General features: G+C 46.4%; 1 protein-coding gene across 1 annotated transcript in view; it reads right to left on the bottom strand.

Annotated features, from left to right (window-relative positions):
- atp10d (ATPase phospholipid transporting 10D) overlaps positions 1-22,147 on the bottom strand; it is a 29,257-nt gene extending 7,110 nt beyond the window's left edge. Inside the window, exons 1-17 of the mRNA XM_036516382.1 lie at positions 21,975-22,147; positions 17,213-17,571; positions 15,486-15,680; positions 11,687-11,891; positions 11,395-11,480; positions 10,724-10,830; positions 9,945-10,076; positions 7,840-7,952; positions 7,045-7,297; positions 5,851-6,068; positions 5,190-5,375; positions 4,569-4,795; positions 4,237-4,487; positions 2,884-2,990; positions 2,400-2,526; positions 2,054-2,238; positions 973-1,273 (exon numbers count right to left, since the gene is read on the bottom strand). Coding sequence (XP_036372275.1) covers positions 973-1,273; positions 2,054-2,238; positions 2,400-2,526; positions 2,884-2,990; positions 4,237-4,487; positions 4,569-4,795; positions 5,190-5,375; positions 5,851-6,068; positions 7,045-7,297; positions 7,840-7,952; positions 9,945-10,076; positions 10,724-10,830; positions 11,395-11,480; positions 11,687-11,891; positions 15,486-15,680; positions 17,213-17,502 — 2,983 coding nt within the window. The 5' untranslated portion in view covers positions 17,503-17,571; positions 21,975-22,147. The remainder of the gene's footprint in view (positions 1-972; positions 1,274-2,053; positions 2,239-2,399; positions 2,527-2,883; positions 2,991-4,236; positions 4,488-4,568; positions 4,796-5,189; positions 5,376-5,850; positions 6,069-7,044; positions 7,298-7,839; positions 7,953-9,944; positions 10,077-10,723; positions 10,831-11,394; positions 11,481-11,686; positions 11,892-15,485; positions 15,681-17,212; positions 17,572-21,974) is intronic.
- Between the last annotated feature and the right edge of the window lie 295 nt (positions 22,148-22,442).

Genomic DNA, 22,442 nt, shown 5'->3' with positions numbered 1-22,442 from the left:
TAACAGTCCACATGTCCAATATTCACAGAACAGGAGTGTGATAAACAGGATTCATTCACTCCATGAAAATTGCAGTCCCTAGTGATTTGACTACCCATTACAATAAGCCGCGTCTTACTTTCAAAAACCGACCTGTGACCAAGGACTGTGAGTTCAAATTCCAGGTGGAAACAGCTATTACAACCTTTGAGGCAAGAATTCACTGCTCATGAATTTCATGAATAAATATCCAGCCCAGTTCATAGAGTGTACTGAACATAGGCCATACAGAGACATCTGTGTCAGGGTACTACTGAACACAGTGTGATGTCACTGTATGTAACTAAGGCAGTGAGTACACAAAGGATTGGTCTAAGGCTGGTGTTACACAAAGCAACTTTTATTGCTTTCAATAAAACTGTACAACTTAATAGAAGCTCAACTATAATTTCAGGTGTGCAAAGCTGGTAATGATCCAACTGCACACAACTGGTTTCATGCAACAGTTGATCAACGGACTTCATAAGTAGCTCTGGATAAGAGTGTCTACTTAATGACAAAAATTAATGAAATGAATGAATCACACATAATAATAATAACATCTATATCAAAATAGATAAAATCTATGTAATATGAGAGGATCAGCCAAGACGTAGCGACAATCAGAACTGGCCTGGGCCTCAGGCCGAGGAATCTAATCGGCCAACGGTAACTTAAACACGTGCTGTTCATCACTTAATGATTGCAGTTTACTTCACAGCTCCTGATAAAAGGATAGTTGCATGGTAACAATGCAACATTATGCAGCAACTACCTGAACTTCCCCTTGGGTGCGCGGCTCATTACACAGAAACAAAGAGCAGAGCAACAGCTACTGTGAATGCAAACGGTCTTGGAGCTTTAATGTAAAGTTCTGCTGGACGTCCCGTGGAGTGGTGGTAGGTGGTAGTCCCTGTGGGGGTAGGAGGGGAACAGGGCGGGCAGAACACCCACCTACGGCCAGGGTGGTGACGCCAAGCCTGTCCCGCACCAGCTGCACCACCTGGCTCTTCTGCAGGGGCGTGGACCGGCAGCAAACGATCGCGCGGCACTGGCAGGCCAGTTCCAGGAAGGTCTCCTCCAGCTCCTCCTGCAGCGCCCACTCCAGCGTCCGGCCGTCGATGACCAGCGTGAAGCCGCCCCCGTCCCCACCCCCATCCCCGCCCCCGTCCCCGTGCCCATCCGCTCCGGCCGACCCCGCCCTGCCGGCCTCCACCACCTCCCTCAGCTGCACCAGCAGGGCCTCGCACGCCTCCTGCAGGTGGGAGGAGAGAACAGCAGCGCTTAGCTCATGGCCTGTTTTATGTGCGTGTGTGTGTGCGTGCGTGTATGTGTGTGTATATATGTGTGTGTGTGTGTGTGTGTGTGTGTGTGTGTGTAGGGCCAAATGAGTGACATTTTACATAAAAATCAAATACTTTATTTAAAACTCACAGCAACCAAATCAGAGTGCATCCACAGCTTCACTGCTCACAAAAAAGCCACATACCTGTATATACTAAGCCTCTAATCACTAGGTGGGGCTTGTGGGGCTGTGTGATAACTAATGGACAAGCTGTTTGCATAAGCAACTGATGTCATAAAATCAGTTATTGGCAAGATTTGGCCCATGGAAGTTGGACTCCAAGTCTTACTGGTTCACCTTAAGGACTACACACAGAGGACGGGGCTGGTCACATAGGAGTAGTACTCAAGACTAGTCCTAGGTCTTGAAACCATATTTTGACCAGTCCTGGCCTCAGAATAATTTTGACTCAGTTTTGGAATCGGCCTTGGATGCTGAACATTGAGGGCATGTATAAAATTCTGCTGAGACCATAACAAACAAAACAAAAACACAAAAATGTCACAATTTCTAAAGTTTTAAGCTATCTGATGAATAATTTATTCTTCAAAATACACTAGGAAGGAGTTCCACATCAAAAAAATGCTGTTAGGAGTGGGTGAGATAACATGCTTGGCTTAATGGCACCGCAGCAGTGACTGTTGGACTCTGCAACCCCCTGGTGCCCCCCGGCGCCGTGGGCCCACTCACCTTACTGCTGCAGTTGGCGATCAGTAGCCGGTCGGTGGGACGCAGCAGCTTGCAGGAGTAGGCGATGTTGACCGCAGTCTCCTGCTTGTCGCCTGTGAGGATCCAAATGCGGAGACCTGCCCTCTGCAGGGCTTCGATGGTCTCCGGGACGTCCTCCTGCAGCCGGTCCACGATCCCCGTGGCGCCTGGAGGGAGGGAGGGAGGGAGGGTGAGAGAGAAAGAGAGAGAGAGAAAGAGAGACAGAGAGAGAGAGAGATGCCTTTTAAAACGGCCTCCAGATGAGGTTGAGGCCTCAAACCAGCCGATACGGTTGCAGCCTCATCCCTCCCGCTGTGTCCGGACTTACCCAGCAGCGTCAGACCCGTCTCCAGCCTCTCGGCAGACTCCAGCAGCAGCTCCTCCCTGTTCTCTATGCTGGTCTCGGCAAACGCGTGCCGCTTCAGCCACAGCTCGTACTCGTCCTCCCGAAGGACCTGCAGACACAGTTCCTTCCTCAGAATTACTAGCTCGACCTGATGGCTCTCCGTTTGCGTACCTGCTCTGCCTCTCAGCAGGGCTCTCCCGCTCGTGTGCAAATCAGAGCCATTCACCCTCGAGGGGGCAAACTCCGGTGTCCCAGGATTTTCGGTCAAGGTATTTTGTGAAGACAGGATAACACTATACTACCAAACCACCTCCGCCACTGTTTCATTCTTGTCTTTCATAATGCAACACTGTGAACCATCTTAAACCTGTACTGAAAGACGGTGGACAATACGTGCAAAATTGGCATCTCAGTAGATCCCGAAAACATATAGAACTGCATTTAGACGGAAAAACAGTGAAGGTACCTTTTTTGCAATGCACATAGTGCGCAGTCCTTCCCTGGCATATTCGTCTAGGTGCTTCTGGGTCTTTTCTTTGATATCCATGCTCTCCTTGATGGCCTGGGCATTGCCTGGACCAGACAGGAAGTAAAGAAAGTTCAGAAAGATCAGTTAAAAGGAAACAGACAGGAGTCAAAGAGGGGACAGACAGGAAATAAAGAAGGAACACAATGTACATAAAGAAGGAGCAGGCAGGAAGTAAAGATGGCTCAGATAGGAAGTTAAGGTGACACGCCGGTCGGTGTAACAAAGTAACTGCTCCCCCGGTTACCGTAGGGACACGGCATTCCCTCAGGCTTTCAGCACTGATTTTGTAAACACACCACTCAGGAGACTGAACCACCCTGCATGTGCCAACCACAAATCACCCCGGCAGGGACGGCAGCTCTCGCTGAGCTGTTACAGTTCGAAGAGCAAGGATGGACTCAAACTCAAACCCCAATTAGTATGTGTGAGGATTGGCTTTGCCTTTTAATTGTGACGTATACCATTATATTTCTATATTTCTTATAATTTATATTATATATTTCATTCAGCAGTGCTCAGCAATGCCCTTGAGTTTTTTTCCTGGCTCTTATGAGCAGAGGCAGATTTCACCTCCACTACTAAACTGGTAGTCAGACAACGGTTTCAGCTTACACCATAATTTGGAAAACCACACTTTGCCAAGAACTATCCTAAGCTTTTACCCCCACACAGCAAAACCAGTTTTCCATGTTTCTCCAGTACTGGAAACCAAAGCGACACCCGCATGTATGGCAACCACGCTCCATTTATCCCAAAACAAACCTGAAATGGGGGTCATACAGTTAATCTCCTCTACAACCCAAGCATCTACAAGTCTGTGCCCACGTGCAAAGAGAACCACAGAGATTGGTTGCAAAAATGCATTTTTAAGTTTAATAGAAGTTCATATTCGCAGACATGGGGCAAACTTGCACGCGTAAGCACTGATGACAGCGTGAGTGCCGAAATGCATTTGCTCCATGTCTGTTAACATATTTCTTTTAAACTTTGAAATGCGTTTTTTTTAAACTTTGTGGTTCTGTTTATATGGTGAGTGCAGTATGATTCTCCTTGATGTGACATAGCTTTCACCAATACTACCAACCCATGTATGGAAAAAAATACTTTGAGGGACTGAGCATATCTTTACTGTCTTTACTGTTCATACATTCTGTAGCAATTCAGTTAAAATGATGATTTTAATCATCATTAAAAGTCTGTTAAGTATATCTGTTAAGATGTGGTATACTTAACAGATATATATTATACAGAATATATGTGTATATTAACTGTATATTCAAATTTGTGCACCTTTGGGTGAGGTGGTGAGGTCCATGATGACTGAATCGGCCCCTTTGGTGTAGACCACAACCTGCCCCGTGAGAGGATGGCGGACCACCACCGACATCCTCTTGCGAGTAGAGTCAAAGGGCAGGACGTGCAGAAGGCGGACGGGCAGGCAGCCGACGCCCGGCAACTCAACGGTGAGCTGCTCTGAGGCCCGCGCCCTGAGGGTGCAGCCGTACGCCCGGGCGGCATGCACCAGCGCCGCCTCGTCCGGGCTCTCTGCCTCGTACGCCAGCTCCTCCGGGCCGGCCTGTGCTCCCTCCTGCTCCACTGCCTCCTCCTCCTCCTCCTCCTGCTGCTTCTCCTCCTCCTCCCCTACTGGGGTTCCGTCTGGCGAGGGCGGGGCCGCCTTCGGCCGGCTGAAGAGCCTGCGGGCGAGCTGGGCGGGGCTGTCTGCGCCCGGGGACGCGTCGCCCCCCGGGGGGGAGACCGAGGCAAAGCGGGGCACGCCGAAACGCTGGAAAAGCAGCTTCATGTCCTCCAGGGATCTCAGGGGGGTGCGCTGCACATCCTGCACATGCACCTGGGAGGGAGAGAGAGAGAGAGAGAGAGAGAGAGAGAGAGAGAGAGAGAGAGAGAGAGAGAGAGGAGTGAAGCCATACTCACCATCTCTCCAACCCTTTCCTCCAGAACCTCTGCGCTTGCCTTAAACATGGCCTTAATTAGCGTATTGCATCAATACGTAATGAAAGGAAATTAATGAAAATAAGCTGCTATGGCTGGAGGTAGCTACTTCCTAACTTTAAACGCAACTCCAGGGACAATGCTCCCCAAGGTCTGAAAATACCCAAACATTCAGTGATGTCATATCAGAGTGTTCCTGGAGTGTGCTAAAGATCTAGGTATATTTCCTGTTTCTATGGCCTGGCGGCACCTGTACATTACAGCACTTCTTCTCAATGCGGTCACAGGCGTACCGTGCGCTGGGGTTGCTGGGGGAGGGACACCACCACCGTGTTGCAGACGGCCAGCGCCAGGAAGAAGTCCACGATGTAGGTCATCTCCAGGGGTGCAGCTCCCACCACGTCCTGTAGGGGGAGCTCTGGGGAGATGAGGCCATTCAGCTTCTGTAGGAGCAGGGGGTCTGGGAGCACCTCTTTCTCCTGGGGGGGAAGGCAATGAACACAGCGCATGAAGCAGATCACACTGGAACAGCAGGCTGACAGCACTGAAACACAAAGCCAATCTCACTGGAATATCAAACAGATGGCACTGAATTATGAAGAATATGGCACTGAAATATGGAGCACACACAATAAAAGGAGAAGATGATCCACCGAAACTCATGTGAGGCAGGCTGCACTGAACTATGAAGCTGACAGAACCGATACACACAGCTTACACACTGAAACGAGAAGCTGATCCACGGAAAATTGAAGCTGAGGCACTGAGCATGAAGCCAACAGCACCGTACCGATAAAACATGAAGCTGACGTGCTGCAGCATGAAGCTGACACAGCAAACCATGAAGCTGATAATTAGGAAACCTGCAGCAACAGTACAGTTGCTTTGCAGCTCTAAAGCTTTAAAACCAGGCTTCAAACCCCAAACCCAGAGCCGCGTCCTGTTCCCGCTCACCATTCGGCTGCTGAATGCCATGTGGCGGGGGTGGGGCGCGTCCTGTGTCGCCCCCCGGGGGTCAGGCTCAGGGTCGCAGGGGGTGAGCGTGTCCAAGGAGACAGAGCTGCGGCAGCTCAGGGACTTCACGCTGGACCTGCACGACCGGGACTTCCCCGGAACCGCCGCGGGGTCAGCGTCGTCCCAGTCCTGATCCTGGTACAGCTCCAGCCGTCGTGCTGAGAGAAGGAATAGAATGGCACATACAGCAGAAGGGTCAGCGCTGAGAAAAACCACACAGTGTAGCATACCGCTGCAGTGGCACCACTGAATAAAACAACACAGCCATGTGAACAGCATTAGCATCACCACTGAGAAAAAAAACCCAGTGACATCACACAGCTGCGGTGTCTGCATAGAACAACACAGCTATACAAACAGCTATAACATCAGCACTGAGAAGCATTGAGTCAGCATTGTGTAACATCATAGCCACAAACACAGCTCTACTATCCACACTACAGGAAACAACACAGCAATGTACAGAGCTATTATCCTAGCCCTGAAATAAACACGGCGACAGTAGATCTGAAGTGTCAGCACTTAGACCAAAAAAAGATACGAAAACACCACGGTGCTACATACCAATCCAGACACAAAGCTGTGATTAACAGAGACTTGCCATTGAGGTGCTGTCAACAATGCTCAAGCAATGCATTCTAATCCCACCTTCCACCCTCCACCCTGTACACAAAACCATTCACAGCTTTCACAGCAAAGAGCAAGGAAAACAAGGGCTTTGTCTCAATAAAGACAGATAAACACTTCTGTTTACAGCAAGCTGTATAGTAACTTTTCTCCACTGTCATAACCCTCAGCAAGAATGTTCAGGCCTCTAAAAGAGGAGTGGAGGGGAGAACTCAAACATTTCAAATATTTCAAATGCAAATATTTCTCTTTTTCCCCACCATTTTAAAATTAGTTATATACAGTATTTGATTAATTTTGGGTGTTCCATTATGAGGACTTTGTTCTTAAAAGAGGAAATGCAATCTTGAAATGTGTGCAACACAGTATTCTGTGTTCAAGAAAAACAGGAATCTGAAAAAGACTTCCAGTAAGTAACCGCCTCACAGAACAATGTCGTAGACATTCTCGTTTTGACAGCAGTGATGCTTGGAAACAGAGAACTACAGAAGTGGTGAGGGGCGTTACCGTTGTCCTCGTGAGGGTACTCCACCCCAGCGATGGTGCAGCGCCGGAACACCATCTTGTTCTCGGTGAGCGTGCCCGTCTTGTCGGAGAACAGGTACTGGATCTGGCCCAGGTCCTCGGTGATGTTGAGCGCGCGGCACTGGATGGTGGAGTTGAGCCGCTCGCTGTAGAAGTCCACGTCGTTCTGGATGAAGTAGACCTGGCCCAGCTTGACGATCTCGATGGATACATAGAGGGAGATGGGGATGAGGACCTGCCCGGGAAGAGAGGGGGAGAAACAAGGTTCTGTATGAAACACACTGAGCGGGGAGTGGAGTCTCAAATCTTTGCTGCAGTTGAATGTGGTCGAATGTGGTCAATTATGGTCAGAAGCGGTTGAAAGCAGTCTCTGCCCTGTTTGCCTAGTTTCAAAAACTGGAACATTCCAGGGTTATGCCAGCTTAGGTTGTACATTCTGGATGTACGACAGGATGTGCCCAGACAACAACGTTAAAGCTAGTCTGAGGGCTCTTGTCAGGCCTTTGTGACACTTGCCTGACTGAACTCATTTAACCCCTCCATGTAATACCTATGCACCAGGACGAGTAGCAGTGTTCGAATTGCTCATGTCACACTGAGACTTCATGAGCTCTACAATGGGTGGAGCTACCATGCGCTGTCAAGCACTCATGTGACTCATATGAACCAAGCAAAGGACATTTCTGTCCACCATAAAATATGCTCATGATGGCTCCTCCCTTTGCTGGGGTTCACAAAGCCTCTTCATCGAGTCATTATGCTGGAACACAGTGCTACCTGTAGGACGATGATCATGGTCCAGAACATGTAGAATCCGGCCAGCACAGGGGATGTGTCATCCGGGATCATAAACGGAGGGTCCTTTAGGCCACTGAGCCACATACCGTGACCTGGAGGAGAAAGTCAACACTTAAAATACTTAAGGGGAAAAAAAAAAACAACAAAATTTGGCTTTGACCTTGTGGGAAATCTGACAATCCACTCAAGAGCAAAATCAAGACTAGAGGCAGGGCATTTTAACATAATTGTGGTGCTTAAACTTTATTTGACACCGATACTGTTATCTAAATAGCTTGAATTGCTGGCAACATGGCACTGAGGTTAGCAACCCTTCAAATGCAATAACATTTGTAATGACTTTCCAGATTGGCTGGGTGGCAATCTGTTCCAATAACTCACTGCATTTTTTTCCCTGGTGCCCTGTGTTTTTCAACGGCATAATCACCATCATATTAAATTACCTTTAAGTAGTAACAAGTACTTTTTTAAGTAGTAATGGGCATTCATGTTGATCCACCTATGAAGCAACTGAAACCAAATGTCTTTTCAAAACAGTTAACCACTGAAGTAGTTTGAGTATGTTGAGTAAACATGTTTTGTGTAAGTATATATGTGTGTGTATAATACACACACACACACACACACACACACACACAGGCACACACACACACATATGTACAGTATACACACAAACACACACACACACACACACACACAAATGTCATAAATAAACTAATGAATGGCAAGTAGTGTATTGCACATACAGTACCTGATATAGTCTGGTGTCATGCCTCGCACTACTAACAAATGAAGATGTACAGTAAGCGGTCTATGAATTGAAAGTGTGGAGCAGACTCTGTCAGGTTATGGTTCAAGACTAATCTGCTTAGTCTTCAGCTTTCACTGATTCACTGAGGGATTCAAGTTTCACCACATCTGAACAGCAAGACTGCGGGAGAAAGGAATGGAGGGAAGTGAAACAGAGGGGTGCTCAGCCATGTGGAATTTTATCTGCAGCCACTTCCTCGAAGGGCAAGTAAAACCGGTACTGACATCTGTAACGGCCGAATTTCTAGATGTCCGTTAGCAGCTGGTCGACCTGCATAACATCACTGTGCTTCTGAGAACTCGTCAACGAATAAAACTAGTATTTAATCATGCAAGAAACTCCTAATTCCCCTACCAGCAGGGACTAAAGGAGACTAGGGCTGCAGTTGGGAAAAAAATATCAGTACATCCATTATTTAACATATACATCCCTGTGGAATGCAGGATTTATCAGAACATTTGTGAGAAAAAAATCCCATTAACATGGACTGAACAGGTGCTGCTGGCCACCTGTGACAACTTGGTGGTTTTTTCACCATCTAGTGGTGAAATGAGTGTACTGTCATTACACTAGGGGAGCCATTAACTTTGTGTGTCAGAGTGAGCGAGGGACACCATTGCTGGGGGTTGCTTCTTCCAATCAGAAGTGAAGGGCAATTCACTGGCCCAATGAGCACCTTCCAAAGCTTATTAATAAACATTTGGAACATACTACCACTTTCCCTGTAAACACGGTGAGACTTAGTGTCTTTACATATACCATGTGGCGAGTGCTACATCCTGTGTTAACTGAGCACACTATCTGTGTTTTGAGTTTTTCCCTATGCATCAGACAATCTCACAATCACTGCTGTCTTGGGCAACTGTGAGATGCTCCGAAATATGTGAGAAAACTACGAAGATCACAATCGTGGTGTGGAAACTGCTGAGAATAATAATGTTAAAGTCCTAAGAGAAGCCTCAGTGTTTCATACAGGCAATATATATACTTCTGTGTATATATATATATATATAAAAATATATATATAAACATTTAACCCTTTTAGACCATGTTTAGAGAGCTATTTCCAGAAGGCAATCATGCTACAAACAAAGCTAACTCTTACACCCTGGCTAGCAATATCACATTTAAATCACACAAATTCACACTCATCTCCAGTAGCTAGCGCTAGCACTCGGCTGAACTTTTTCACGGCCTCTGGGAGGGAAGGGAACAAAAGAACCCTGTGGGCAGCGGTGTTACAGTGCACTGTGTGTGGCGGGCGGCGGCTGACCTATGGCGGCAACCAGGCACATGGTGAACAGCAGGGCCACGCTCCACAGCACGTCCACGTTCAGCCGCTGCTCCAGCTTGCTGCGCTTGTACCGCAGGCCGCCGTTGTTCTTCATGGCCTTCGTCTCATGACCTGCGGGACCGGGAAACAACGCACGTAAAGCACTCTCTGGGTGAACGCGCTGCATTCTTCTACAGCCATGCCATTACGCCAGCGGCTCTCTGAATGGGACGTGCAGCATTTCCTCACATTTCCTTTGATGGAAAACATGTGCCCCCAACAGCACTTAGGTCAGAGAGTGCAATAACATGTGTCACAGTGTAGCAGATGTTGAAGCGCTGATCAATGCAAAGCATTTAACTTCCAGGAGTGCATTCACAAGACTGTAATTAATAAGTGTCCAGAGGGATTTGGCGGATTGATTGATTGATGGATGGATGGATGGCCCATGATGATGACAATTATTATTATTATTATTATTATTATTATTATTATTAATAATAATAATAATAATAATAATAATATAATTATTATTATTGCTAGACAAGTTACAATCCTGCAGATAGTTACTGATACCCCAAAGATGACCAAAAACGTGAAACCACATTCTTTCAAAGGGCTAAAATGTTTATGCATATGAATAATTCATGCTATTCTTACACACAAAACCCAAATTTGTCAAAAAGCACTTTGCAGAGTTTTCTCACTTGACCACAATGGACAGTATGTAACAAAAGTCAGATGAAATAAGACCCTGCACGTGACACATGAGGACTCACCAGCATAGACGACGATGCCGACGACGGTCTCTGTGTTGCGGATAGTGCAGCTGCGCAGTAAGAGGTTCTCGTTGTGCAGACCCACTCGCACTTTATCGGAGTGCTCCCTAATGCAACACCAGCATGGGAATGGGAATAAACTCATTAATACCTCCACTTCTGCTTGGATGAAAACTTCATTCAAATCAATTACCATAAATACTACTGCTACTATTGACCTGCTAAGCACAGACCTTCGTCCAAAGCTGAGCTTACACCTGGCACATCATCCATTGATGGCTTGATAGTTACTGAAGGGATTCCACACTAAGGGCTAAGTTGCAGCCATCCACCTGGGATTTGTTTGCCTACTTGTGGCACTCTTCTTGGCACCAGTTATTGCAACAACATGTGACACTTGTTTAAATGACGCCTGAGACTTCCTGTTAGCGTTATCGGTCTTATTATGCAATTCTGTAACTTGCTTTCAAGGACACTCCGGGTAAGAACATCCTCTGAATGAGCAATTGTAAATGTACATTTCTCGACAACTCCATCTGACCATGACTCAACACAAAAGCAAACTGGATGACACCATTGTAAAAGTATGCTAACAAGTATGGAAACTCATGAACCAAGCTTATTGTTTGACAAAATTTTTACACAAATGCAGGAGCAACCTCATGACTCACATGAAGCCTCGGAAGCGGGTCAGGTTGTTGTTTGGGCCCTCGCACTCGATCCGGCTGGTGAACTTTTCTGGGGTGACATCGAAACCCTGAAAAAGCCCGGCGTGACCGCATGGTCAGAAAACGAACATGTGTATTTTATATTTCATGTCCCTACACCTCTGTTCTCTAATGCTGAAAGTCACTCTGGATAAGAGCATCTGCTACATGAACATAATGTAATGTAAGTTAATGTTTCCAACCCCAGCCTCCTGTTACTTTGAACTTGTGCCATGTGCCGGGCTGCTTGTTGTACCTGCTCCGTCAGGCCCCTGACCACCTGCCTCTGCTTCAGGTTGGTCTCTCCGTCCAGGTTGGCCGTCTCGATGTGGCACACGCCGCTTGGCTCAGAGGAGTACAGCAGCACCATGTCGGCGGGGATGATCTCGTTGCAGGACAGACGGACAAAGTCCCCCACGCGCACGTCCTTCCAGCGCTGCTCCACGTACCTCTGCTCCTTCCTGGGATGGGTAAAGAAACAAAACAGACACAGGTTCCAACAATAAGTAACAGATCAAACAAACAATCTAACCATCTGACATCTAAAGGTCCAACTAGACAATTGCCTTCCTTGGATTATCAGTGTAAAAGAGAGCTGGTTCTCAATTGGCCCAGCCTTGGTGAAAGGGTCAATGTGCTGGGTGCTGGATGCAGGTTCAGACAATAAGCAACAGATCAAACGCATATAAACATCGGAGTGCCTGAGTGCAATATCTCCAAAGAGGCCGTTTACAGTTATACATTTACATGCTGCATACTGTCTTATTCTCAACTCAGCCATTTTTCCCGAAGCGACAAGGGGTTTGAAACAGGTGATACCTTACACCTGGGGCATGAACAGAACACAAAATTAGATGACCCCCCTCCCCCCATCGACTGTAGTGGTTGTTGTGAAGGGACAGTATGGCGATGAATGCAAAGAATATGGGGGATGGCTTGCCACAGAAGCCCCTGCTCTGGGAGGGGGGCCAACATTTCCATGGACACAACCCCCTGCACGTGGGGTTCCTGCATGCGGTCGTTGATGGAGATACTGCCAGGGGTCGTTTCCACACCAACCAACGAGGCCAAAGGTACGCGATTGTGGTGTCATCCTTTCCAACCCTCCATATGTATAAAGCCATAAAATGTAAAGATAAGAGGCAAAAGCTACAGCTTATCTTTAATCAACCCCTCCTGTACCTGCTTTGGATATTCAAACATTGAACATTTTCTGACTCTGGATAATTTTACTTCTGCTTGCAGAGACAGAGCAGCTAATAAATATCTAATACAGTATACAGCTGTAGAGGGCCCTTCTAACTCTTGTGTTCACCTCACACTAAGTGTTCAGAGAATGGCATTGTAATCTGACAACCGAACATGGTCACAGATAACTTGGTTTACAAGCAGTGGTTTAAGTTACATGGACACGTGCCTGTATCTGTAATTAACACTAGTGTTAGAGAAGCCTCTTCTTCACGTTAATTAAGCTAATGTCAACAGGAAGCATATTGTCCCTGACCACATACAAGCCGCAGTCATTCACATTATGGTCAAAACATGATGGTAGTTTCAGAAAAGAAGGTATTCCACTTTTGAACTTTTGAAAAGAAATGATAAGATCTCTCACAAGTATCCACACAAGAATTCCAAATGCCAGTTCTTCACTGTCATTGTCATTACATGAAAAACATTATGGCAATTCGTAATTGCTACAGATGTATGATATCTTAGATTACTAGTGTGACAAATGTAGACCTTACTTACTATCAGAGAATGGTAAGTAGTACATTTATTCATTTGGCAGATGCTTTTATCCAAAGCTACTTACTACTACTTAAATGTAAGTAGCAGTAAGTAGTAATAGTAATACTTATTACAGTAGTGATTATATGGCACAAAAACATACCATGCTATTGCAGAATGTGGTTTGTACTTGTTGTAGACCTCACAAACCAGGCGTGAAACGTGATTTGTACCTACTGTACACTTCACACACACCAGGCTGTTGTGAAACGTGATTTGTAGGCCTACCTGCTGTACACCTCACACACCAGGCCATTGCAGAACGGATTGTGTACCTGTTGTAAACCTCACACAGGAGGTTATTGATTGCTCTGTCGGACTGCAGTCTCCTGAAATCCACCCAGAGGTCTTTAACCGCAGTTATCAGGAGCACAATGAGGATTGGGATAACCCCGATTTCAGGCTGGAAGGCATTCACCACCGGCACGAAGTTCAGGGCCGCCAAGAAGATGAAGTAGACGTTGCCGAAGCGGTGCAGCTGCTCGAAGAGGTTCATGGGCAGGAAGGAGAGGAGGGTGTACTTGGTGGTTTTGATCCTGTTGCCGGGGTACGTCCGGAGGACGCGTCTCAGTTCCTCGTCCTCTGTCAGGGAGGACACCACTGTCCGCCTCTTCCTGCTCTGGCTCTTCTTGTCTGAAGTCCGTTTTCGCATTTTGGTCCTTGGTCGTCAGTGCGGGCAGCGTGACCATGGAAGGGTTTGGGGAGCAGGGGAAGGCCGGTCAGACCATGCTCAGGTCAGGTCTGGCATTCCTTCGGAGGCTCTGTGACGGTACTCCGCGGGTGTCTGCATGTTTTTGTGAGCGTCTGATCTCAGGGCTGAGGTAAAATGCGCACTATGCATACCCAGGTAGGCTGCTGAGTTTCCTGATAAGCGGTCATAAATGCCAGTGACGTTCACTGGCCCTCCTCTTCCTGGCAGAGCCATTGCCAAACAGATGCCCTGCCCCATCAGAGGAGCAAAGATCTCTGTGACGTCCTCTCGTCTCTGTCTGTGAGGAGCAGAGGTACACTCTTGAGGTTCTTTCTGCATGCTTTTACATGACGATTTGGGGGTCTTGTTTTTTATGGATTCACCGTGAAAATGCCCCCCCCAAAAAAATGACCCGCTTCCCTCCCTGGACCTTGCTCTGCACAAACGCCCTGCAATCAAATGGCCTCGTTGAATATCTACCAGCCTCTTCCCCTGTTCCAGGGGCAACCTGCATTTGCATCAATGACGAACTCAAAGTCCAAAACCTCCTCTTAAGAAACGCTTGTGAAATTGCAATTCATTGATGGGAAAGATTTGTCAGTGACTGAACCCCAGCCAACCTTATAACAGGATAAGACATTATCAAAATGAAAATAAAATACAAAATACAAACCAGATTTAATTTACATCGGAGTTAGACCAAACACTGAAATCTGAATTCTCTCAGAGCTAATTCATCAGCTATCATTTTCATTTACAGCCATTTATGACAAGCCCACTGGACAAACAAGCTAAGGGAGAGCTGGGGAATTTATGATGTTCCACAGAAACAGCATAACAACAACCACAGCGATGCCCCAAACGACACACGACATAATCAGGGCCATGGAATCAGATAACTGTCGATCCTGACCGTGGTGAACTTCACTTACAAGGCCACCTGGAAGTGGAGACCATCACATCACGGAGTGAAAGCTTTTTACTCAAAAGCAGCCTCTTCTTCAATGCTTACTCTTTGGACATCCAAACAGTCCAATTTCAGATGCACTTCTCACAGCTGGGACAGGCAGAGCCCCGCTAACATTCCCTGGCAGACCTGGACGCGCGAAACTATGACTCATGGAATGAAATCAAATAATCCGATCTATATAATTGCCTCTCACTTCCCATAAAGCTGGGCCATAAAGGGGCTACCTCCAACGGAAACTAGAACAGACACACTCTCTTTTAAAGGCCCTATTCTCAGTGGTACAGCAATGAAAACAGACTAAAGGGACAGTAGATTTCCCAATCACCTTAGTCTGTGGTGCCGTGACACAAGCCATGAGGCATTTACTTTAAATATGAGTGGGTGACACAACATTACCAGCAAGGTAAAGCTCCCTTTACTGATAATGACATGTGATGCAATCTATCATGTTGAACTCATAACCCTTAAGAAGCAACCTCCCCAGTCACTGATGCAAGATCAGCTTCAGTTTTTGCACAAAATGACTGGAGCCAGGACAACTGGCTCTGGGCTACTAACTGCAGATCAGTGACTGGTGTGAGGTTGTATGGGAGGTGGCTGGCTTACCCGCTGTACACTCTGACGACGTGGTTGTTGATCTTCTTGTCAAAGCGGTATCGGCGGTAGTCTTCCAGGGCATCTTTGAAGGCGATAACTGTGAGGACCACCACCAGTGGAATCATGGTGATCTCCTTCTGAAAGGCCTCCACCACCGGGACCCAGTTCAGTACAACCAGGAAGAGGAAGTACAAATTGGCCGCTCTAAGAATCACATGACCAGCAAAACCATATGAGATTGGATTGTATCAACACTGGGCATTTTTCACAGGGTTCAATTCACCAGGCTGGCCTTGTCAAAAAGATATAAGTGGTTTAAATTTTTATACCGTAAGTTTAAGTTTATGCTGTAAACATAAAAAAACTGAGATTCAGTATAAAATATAGTAAAATACATATCAAAATAGATTCTTGAAAATAAAATATAGTGCCAACAGCCTTGTGCTCAAGGAAGCCACAGCCTTTCCTAGTGTTTTTTTAGCACTTTCGTGCTAATGCCTCCTTTTTATCACTGTATGTGTCTTAGGAGGAGATTTCTGATGCTATCATGATAAGAACCAAGTAGCAATAGCATTCCATTACATGTTTCTAGTGCCTCTGTGAGCTTGAGCAAACAGCCCTCATGTACAAGGTCAGATAAAATTGTGTGGATACCCTGAAGTAAACCCTGTCTCGCCCAGTCAGGTGGGTCTACCTCTTGATGAATCGGACTATCAACACCAATGTGCACTATACGTACCAAGGGAGAGAATGGCGGCCAACCTACTCTCCCAGTCCATCATTTCTGAACCTGCAGTCTTATTTTAGGGATGGCAAACAAGCAATCATGGTGACTCAGGTTGAAGAGCATACAAAAGCTATGCGATCTTAAATAAACAGCCACAAACAGCCATCCTAGCACGTACTGAGGGCACATGGATGTACCTTTTAGCTGCCTTGAGTCCTTGAAGGCTCACTATGAATAATCTGTACTTTCCGCAATGAAGCAGCTAAAGGGAAATACAGGGAGCCCCGTTATGTCTCGAGTCAGTCTCCTCCTATGTGTGTGCCTTTGCCTACGTGCATCACGTTTGAGGAACAAACTGCGGTGGGCGTTGAGGAGCAGTGATGTCATGGCACAGGATGATCCTCCAATGAAAACACAGCTGTGCCCCGGACCAGTCATGCCAGCCCTTGAGGGGAGACAGATTTACCGCAACAAGACTATGCGAATGGGCCTCAGCTTTCCTTTCAAAAGGGAGCACCTTTTCCAAGAAAGACCATTTACTTCACTCGCCTGTTTCGACATGTCTCACAGCTCAAGGCTTGCCTACTGTTAATTCATCTGAGCACTTCTGAATATTTCCTATTCATGAAAGTAACTTAAGAAAAGTCCCCTGAGAGTTGCCATGCTGCTTTGGGCCAACACACAATAAATTTCAAGACAGGAACGCAAAGCACACAGAACAGAATTTGAACGAGGACCTCAGTCTGTGAAAAATTATGGATCATTAGTAAAAACAGTTGAACGTTTTTGGTTCTGCTGGGTCCCATTTGATTCTGCCATACTTGTAGATGTGCACTAATGTCTCAGCTATTGGAAGAAAACCATTTATTGGCTAACCCTTCTCTTTGGGTGAGCGTCAGTGATGGGCTGATGAGATACCCACTTGCTATATGTCACCTCAACCAGACCATCTTCCATGGTCACTGAAATGAGTGCCATGTTTTGGCTGTGGTCAGCCTTGGTCACTCACCTGTGGAACTGCTCAAACAGGTTCATGGGGATGAAGCTGATGGGGGTGTACTTGGTGGTTCGGATGCTGTTGCCCTGGTAACCCTTGGAGATGCTGTGGTACTCGTCCTGGTAGGGGCCGTGGCGAGCGACGACCGTCCTCCTCTTCCCGTGGATCTTGTGCACCCCTGGCTCCGGCTCGCCCGCGCCGTGCTTGGAGGGCAGGGCCGCTGGGGGCGTGTACCAGCCACGCCCCATCTCCGATGACATCAGCCGTCGCCATTGGAGCTGCAGGCGGCGCAGCGGCTCCATAGCACCCCCCTGTGGCCCGGCCTGCGCTCTGCTCCCGTGGCCGCAGCGCTCGCGGGGCTGCTCCTCTACCTGCAAGGGGAGGAGACATGGAGATGGTTATGCCCCAGCATTCTGATGAGGACCACGGAGGGAACTTACACTGCTGGATATCCCACAATGCAACATTTCAGGGATTTCTCCAACAGAACTGTACTTTCCCATTGTGTCACCAATAAAACATCCTCTTGATCTACAGTTTGAAAGACTGAAGAACCAACAATAATTCCCACACAGTCATTTTAGAACCTTTGAATATTATCATGATTATCATGACTTCATGTTGAACATGACAGCAGGTTCCTCTAAACCACTGACTCTCAATCCTGCTCCTGGGGCCCCCCTGCTCTGCACGTTTTCCAGCTTTCCCTGCTCTACCTACCTGACTGAACTCATCAGTGGCACTTTTGACTAGCTGAGCACACCTGATTTAATCACTAATTTCAATCAGGTGTGTTTGGAGTAAGGATAGATAGAAGATATGTAGGACAGGGGGGCTCCAGGAGTAGGATTGAGAAACACTGCAAACAGCCTCATTAAACCTGAGCTGGCCTGCACTACAGAGCCTGCTCATTCTCCATGTATGATTAATCAACATGGCCTTGTGACCTACATATGATATCCTGTTCTGGATATTCTCGAGTATATGCAGTCTCGCCGCTTTACGAGTCTGTTACAATCACCATAAAACATTTTGCTACAGCCTGCTTGCCAAGCAGGGAAAACAGACAACAGAACGCAAGGGAAACATTCAGAAAGCACTTTGCCCGAGCAACAGTAATACAGTCCATCTGACAGGGCAAGGCTAAAAGTGCGACAGGCCTAGACAAATCACAGGCTTGCAGAGAACGCCAGGGCGAGGAGACACACTGCTACTCATAGTGAGCAATCTCTGCCTCGCCGGGAACGATCCACTGCTGGACCGAAGCCAGCGTTTTCGGCAGCCGCGAGGATGTCCTCGACAAGGGCGACCCTGCTCCGGCACCACGCCATAACCTAGCTGGGGCAGCGCTCACCCGGCTCCACACAACCCTCCAAAAGTCTGGAACGGCTCAGTGACTCAGAAAATCCGTTGCCATGGCGAAAGGGAGAGAGAGAAGTTTTCAGAAGGCTCACTGCCCCACATCATAATCTCATGACAAAGAAAAATGCATTAAAGGGGAGTTTGCTTATTGCTCCGTAAGCCGTTAACTCCTAAGTCACTGAGGACACGTTAAAGAAGAGAGACTTACCAGGCCTATGGCAAGTGATTAGGTTACCCTTTATTTCTCTGTTCTTTATATGAACATGACTTAATTCCCAAGTAAACACACTCACAGAGAAAACAAGCCAGCCATTGTTATTAAGACAGTTATACACATATAAGACTGAAAAAGAGGACCTGAAGCATATTTAATATAATGATCGGACTGTACAGCTGAGAACAGTTTCCGTTTATGGCTGAATCTAGATTTCAAAATGAGGAGGGAAGGAAAACCGAAAGCTCTGTAAAAAAGCAGAACCACGATGAGACATGGTGCACGTAAAAGACAAGCGAACAAGTAACAAACGGTTCTGATGTCCAGCATTTTAATTTTGCTCAGGCTCATTAGAGATAGCACCTCGCTGGTGTGCACAATGTGTTTACAAAACACATTGCAAAACTTCAATGCTGTTCTAAATCAAAAAAAGGAGAAACATGAGACGGGAGGAATGAGACATCGTAGAGATTGCACGGAGAGTTAGTTAGGGTGTTTCTACATCTGTGGTCTCACACCAGAGTGTAGCTCATTCCAGTATTCCCGCGAAATACCAACACTGCCAGACAAAACAGCTTCTACTGCCTGGAGAGTCCGAGCGAGCACTGGGGTGACTGGGGTGGGGTATTTTCCAAACACTTAGAGAGCCAGAATTTTGCGAGGGTGAAGACAGAATGCCGAGAGGTCAAGCTTCACTTTTCAGGCCTTTCATTATAATCTGACTAAATTAAAAAACTTCAGATTGACAGGATCCAGAGGGTGGCGGGGGGGGGGGATGGGGGGGTGGCGATGGCGGTCCATTTTTTTAAAAATTTTTGATTCAAACTCCATTCAAAAACAGATTAGCTAAAAAAAAAGCTTGCAACGAAAGTAGTTAAGCAAGTATAGGCTGTGACCTCAACGTGACCTCCTGTCAACATGTGCTTAGCCGTCAAAACTGGCGAAGCTCTAGCCTATGTGGTCATGACACCTTTATTCATACGTGTTGCACACGTCTGCACATCTTGATGCATTCTGCATGCGTCTCACTGTCTTGATGCATGTGGATCCACTGTGTTCCCCGGCATGAGTTCACATTAGGCTGCGCACCGAATCCCTACAATGCAGTCTGGATGGGTCTGTCTGGACACTGACAGACCCAGCCACGAAACACAGACTACTTTGGATCTGCACATTGCCTGCTTTATTTATGCACAGGCTACTTTAAAACAACACTAGTGAGCAAGCAGAAAGCCCTTTAAAGAGGATGTTGTCTAAGTTTAGCTTTTAACACAAGTTGCACAGTATGCCTACAGGGTGAAATTAGAAATGGGACAAACTAGGCTCTCTCAGCTGATGAAGGCAGAAACAGGCTGCCCACACTCATATAAAGCCACAGCCTCCACTCAATCCTGAAACAAAATGGTGGACAGCTTGGATGTGATGGCATGCTATGTCATTTCTGACATCCTTTTGGTGCCCGTGACACAAGAGACGGCTTAAGCTCACTTTGACGAGCCACAGTCATCTCTTGTCACTTTCATGTGACATGATGATCTCCTGCCTTAGTAATCTACAGCTTTTTAATGCTCACGACTGAGACCCAGAACTCCTCTGAGTCAAAATTTGGTCATGCGAAGTAGGTCTTGCAGGTGAAGTTCTTGTACGTCGGTCCAACAGTGTACAAAAACTAACAGCCGGAGTTTAAAAGGAGCGGGATTCATCAATGCACATATGGAGCGAACATTCTTCACATTACTTCACACTTAACACTCTGTAGCCTACACCACGGCGCTGCTTGTGGACTGAGCTACAGTTAACGCGCTGACTGGTTGTCTGGTGGTCATATGTCAAATATGTGAGAGAACGGTTAGCACCCGTTTCCCTACCACTAACTGTCAACAAACCCACACAGCTAAAACTGTTATGCCACTTGACATAGCTAATAAATTTTGATGGTCACTGTTGGGATGGTGTGACTACCCCCTCCACCCTACCGAAAACACACAGATCCTTAACTTTACAAAGAGAGTGCACACACTTCTGTGGATAGCCTATGCTATTTCATGGTCTAACAGTTACAGGTGCAGATTGCCATGAATATAACTTCACACTGGCCTATGCTCGAAGAACTGTAGTACTGTTAATACACAACGGTGATTCACTATAAGGAAATGCGGGATTTGCATGAAAAAAATTCAACATGAATACTTGTTCGTAGCTCACTAATACAAGTTGAACACGACTAACTCACAGAGCGAACGCATGCAATATCGTGTCTGTCAGTGGGTTCAAGCACAAATGCTGCTGGGAACGAGTTTCACTAGCGGGTCCAGCTGCATATTTTAACTCACTGCCGGTAACTCCAAATTCCTCGCGGCATTATACCCCAAATACCGGTTGTTCAGCGCTGCAGCTTCTAGATCCAGACAGAAACAAAACAATTCTAACAATCTGGCACCCTGAACATCTCTTACACACCAGAACGACTGTGATGTCTGTCTAAACGACATGATACAATTAGCCTATGCGTTTGTTTATTTATTTATTTATTTTCAGGTCACTCAGTGTGACAGACAGCATCCGTATAGTAGCCAAACTATTAACTTCGAAGGAATGCAGGGTCGTGCACAGTTTTTGCAATGGCCAGATATAAAATACAGTTTTCGACTACAGCCCCCCTCGCCATATTCTTTGTGAGATTAGTAGATAACTCCTGTTACGTATAAAGGGCACGCAAATGAAAGTGTTAACCCACAGTTCCGCTGTTTGCATCTTCAAAAGCCCTCAATGTAAGGCGAAATGTGATTAAAATCCATCTGCATATATTTAACTAAAGCATGTAGGATGAAAAGAAAACATTTAAAGAAAATCGACCAATTACAGTTACGGGGAGACCAACCTCGTGTTAAGGCGATCTACGATCTAACTGGTATCAAAGCTACCGTTTGTTTGGGCACATAGGGTGCTTGACATACTATACATGTTGTTAAGGATTTTTTGTTTTTCTTCCTTAAAGCTGTCAGAAGGTATTTCACAGACTTTTTGGATCACTAACAGTAGGGATTGTGGCTTAAACATAATGCCCCTAACCGGAAACAGATAAAATGAAACTAGATTAATTATGGCTAAGACAAAACACGCCAATATAGGGTTCCTATATTCCTATAATTCTATATTCCTACATACATTCTACAGCAATGTAATGAAATGTCTTACCTATTGCCCATGTAAATCAAAGGGTGTATTTAGACTCCTGTGGTAAGCCCCATCTGGTCTTCTTCTGCTTTCTCACGTTAGCTCTTTCAAATGAATTCCCCCAATTTGCTAAACTACTGAACACAGTTCTGCGTTAAACAAAAGGAAGCATTGCTCCACGTTCACTGTCCGTTGTTATCATCCAAATCACGTGTGTGCAAAGAAAAAAAAAGCGTCTGACCGAGTTTCCTCTCTTCTTACCTCTGCAAACGGATTTAGCGAATTGGATTTTTTTCTTAGAAGTCCATCGTGTCTCGTATTTTACCCTCCGTCATCCGGATCGTACCATCCAAACAGTGCAACATATAAATACAGGCTGACTATTTTCTGTATGTTTTTCCAGCTAAATGACACTGGTCATTTAAATCCATCTGGTAGTATTTAGTTTGGGGCTTCTTTTACTACACTTCGTTTAGGCCAAGTTCCTTA

The sequence above is a fragment of the Megalops cyprinoides genome, chromosome 22, assembly GCF_013368585.1.
Source record: "Megalops cyprinoides isolate fMegCyp1 chromosome 22, fMegCyp1.pri, whole genome shotgun sequence".
Taxonomy (NCBI): Eukaryota; Metazoa; Chordata; class Actinopteri; order Elopiformes; family Megalopidae; genus Megalops; species Megalops cyprinoides.
Note: the sequence above shows the minus strand (reverse complement) of the source record. Positions and strands in the feature narration are given on the sequence as shown.